A 2,028-nucleotide genomic window follows, 5' to 3' on the forward strand; every position below is an offset into this window, starting at 1 on the left:
AACTTCCCAACATAAATGTTTGGATGCTTTGCAGGTGTATTGTCAATATAAATCTCTCTAATGTCTGCTTACCAAATTCATTGTTTAACCAGATCCTCAAAGAACAAAACCAATAAATGGTTGGTATGTCAACCTTTACACCCCAACTCCATCTCTTTTTGAGGATATACTGAATGTGAGGCCTAATATTGATAAATCCACCTCCATGAAGGAATCCCTGACAGTTTTCTTCTAAATTTTCAGAGCAAATTACTTATGTAATCTTTCTTATGCATTTACCACATTACTTGTTTTATGATGTTATTGTTGTATCTGATATTCCCTACTGTGTTTTATTAATCTTTAAAATTGCATTTACATTGTTGCTTTGCATAAGGTCTGCCAATATTAGATTGGAAATAAAGATTTATTAAATGGGAAAAATTTTTATTCAAATTTTAGTTTTTTAAAAATTTCATTCTAATTACCCCCTTTTTTTTCTTAACAGACACCATTTGAGAACAGATGACTGGCAAAAACTACACATCTATGACAGAGTTTTTTATTTTAGGGTTAACAGATGACCCAACACTTCGTGTCTTCTTCTTTGTGGTATTTTTAGGGATCTATATTGTCACTTTACTTGGCAATCTCAGCATAATAATATTGATCCAAAAGTGCTCCCAACTTCATACTCCAATGTATCTTTTCCTTAGCCACTTGGCTTTTGTGGATATTGGATTTTCTTCATCTGTCATGCCTGTGATGCTCACAAACTTTCTGGAGGGCATAACCTCAATCCCTCTGGGAGGCTGTGTGGCCCAACTTTGTTCTGTAGTCACCTTTGGGACAACTGAATGCTTCCTACTGGCTGTCATGGCTTATGATCGGTATATGGCCATCTGTAACCCTTTGCTATATTCTACTAACATGTCTACTAGGGTCTGCACTCTGTTAGTCATCACATCCTATGTGGGTGGTTGCATGAATGCTTGGACCTTTACTGGTTGCTTATTGAATTTGTCCTTTTGTGGACCCAATAAAATCAATCACTTCTTCTGTGACTACTCACCCTTGCTGAAACTTTCTTGTTCCCATGTTCCTCTTGTTGAAATTCTTCCTTCTTTCTCTTCAGGCTCAATAATTGTAATCACAGTTTTAACCATAACTATCTCTTATGTATACATCCTCTTCTCAGTTCTGAAGATACACTCCTCTGGGGGAAGATCCAAAGCTTTCTCCACATGTACTTCCCATCTTACTGCTGTTACCCTGTACTTTGGGACCATTACATTCATTTATGTTATGCCAAAGTCAATATATTCAACTGATCAGAACAAAGTAGTGTCTGTTTTCTACACTGTAATGATCCCCATGTTGAATCCTTTGATCTACAGTCTGAGGAACAAGGAAGTAAAGGGGGCCATGAAAAAATTGATAGGCAGAAAACACTTATTTTTATAAGCTCATTTTAAAAACAAGCATCTCATATTTAGGACACAATGTTGGTGATATGAAGACAGAAAGGAGATAGACTCTGGTCATGAGTGGCTTCTGTTCTACTATAATAATTAGATATGAATAATGCCAATAAATGAGCTTGAGAAAATGTATATAGTCATTGTTATTGGATTAAATTGGTGAAATTAAATGTGCTGAAAATAAAAGCCTATGAATCTGATGTAGTTTGATCTGATTGGTGGTCTGAAGGAAATTCAGGTTTTGTCATTGATTTGAATGATGATGTAGTTATCAAATTCCTGTATGGTGGATCTTCCATGTTTCAAATGCAGCCTTCATTAGGAATACCTTTGTCACCCATAAGATACAAAGTTCTTCCCTGTCATGGTGTATATTCAGAAGAATGTACAAAATCAATACATGAAGCAGGGCAGTAGAGTACTGTGGGATTCATGGAACATCATGCCTCTCTTACTACAAACTATATTTGCATTAGGTTTTTCCTATTGTTACCCAGCCAACTCTTATTGTCTGTGCTTTTTTTTTGTGTGTGCTTTACTAAAACTCTTGGCTTCTTATATGCACTAT

The 2,028-nt window shown here is 35.7% G+C and overlaps 1 protein-coding gene across 1 annotated transcript; it reads left to right on the forward strand.

Annotated features, from left to right (window-relative positions):
• The first annotated feature begins 491 nt into the window (after positions 1 to 491).
• LOC100028081 (olfactory receptor 508-like) lies at positions 492 to 1,591 on the forward strand. Its single transcript, XM_001378161.3, has one exon. It carries the CDS (start codon positions 505 to 507, stop codon positions 1,441 to 1,443), a length of 939 nt encoding a protein of 312 aa, XP_001378198.2. The 5' UTR covers positions 492 to 504; the 3' UTR covers positions 1,444 to 1,591.
• Positions 1,592 to 2,028: the final 437 nt, after the last annotated feature.

The sequence above is a fragment of the Monodelphis domestica genome, chromosome 6 (assembly GCF_027887165.1).
Source record: "Monodelphis domestica isolate mMonDom1 chromosome 6, mMonDom1.pri, whole genome shotgun sequence".
Classification (NCBI taxonomy): domain Eukaryota; kingdom Metazoa; phylum Chordata; class Mammalia; order Didelphimorphia; family Didelphidae; genus Monodelphis; species Monodelphis domestica.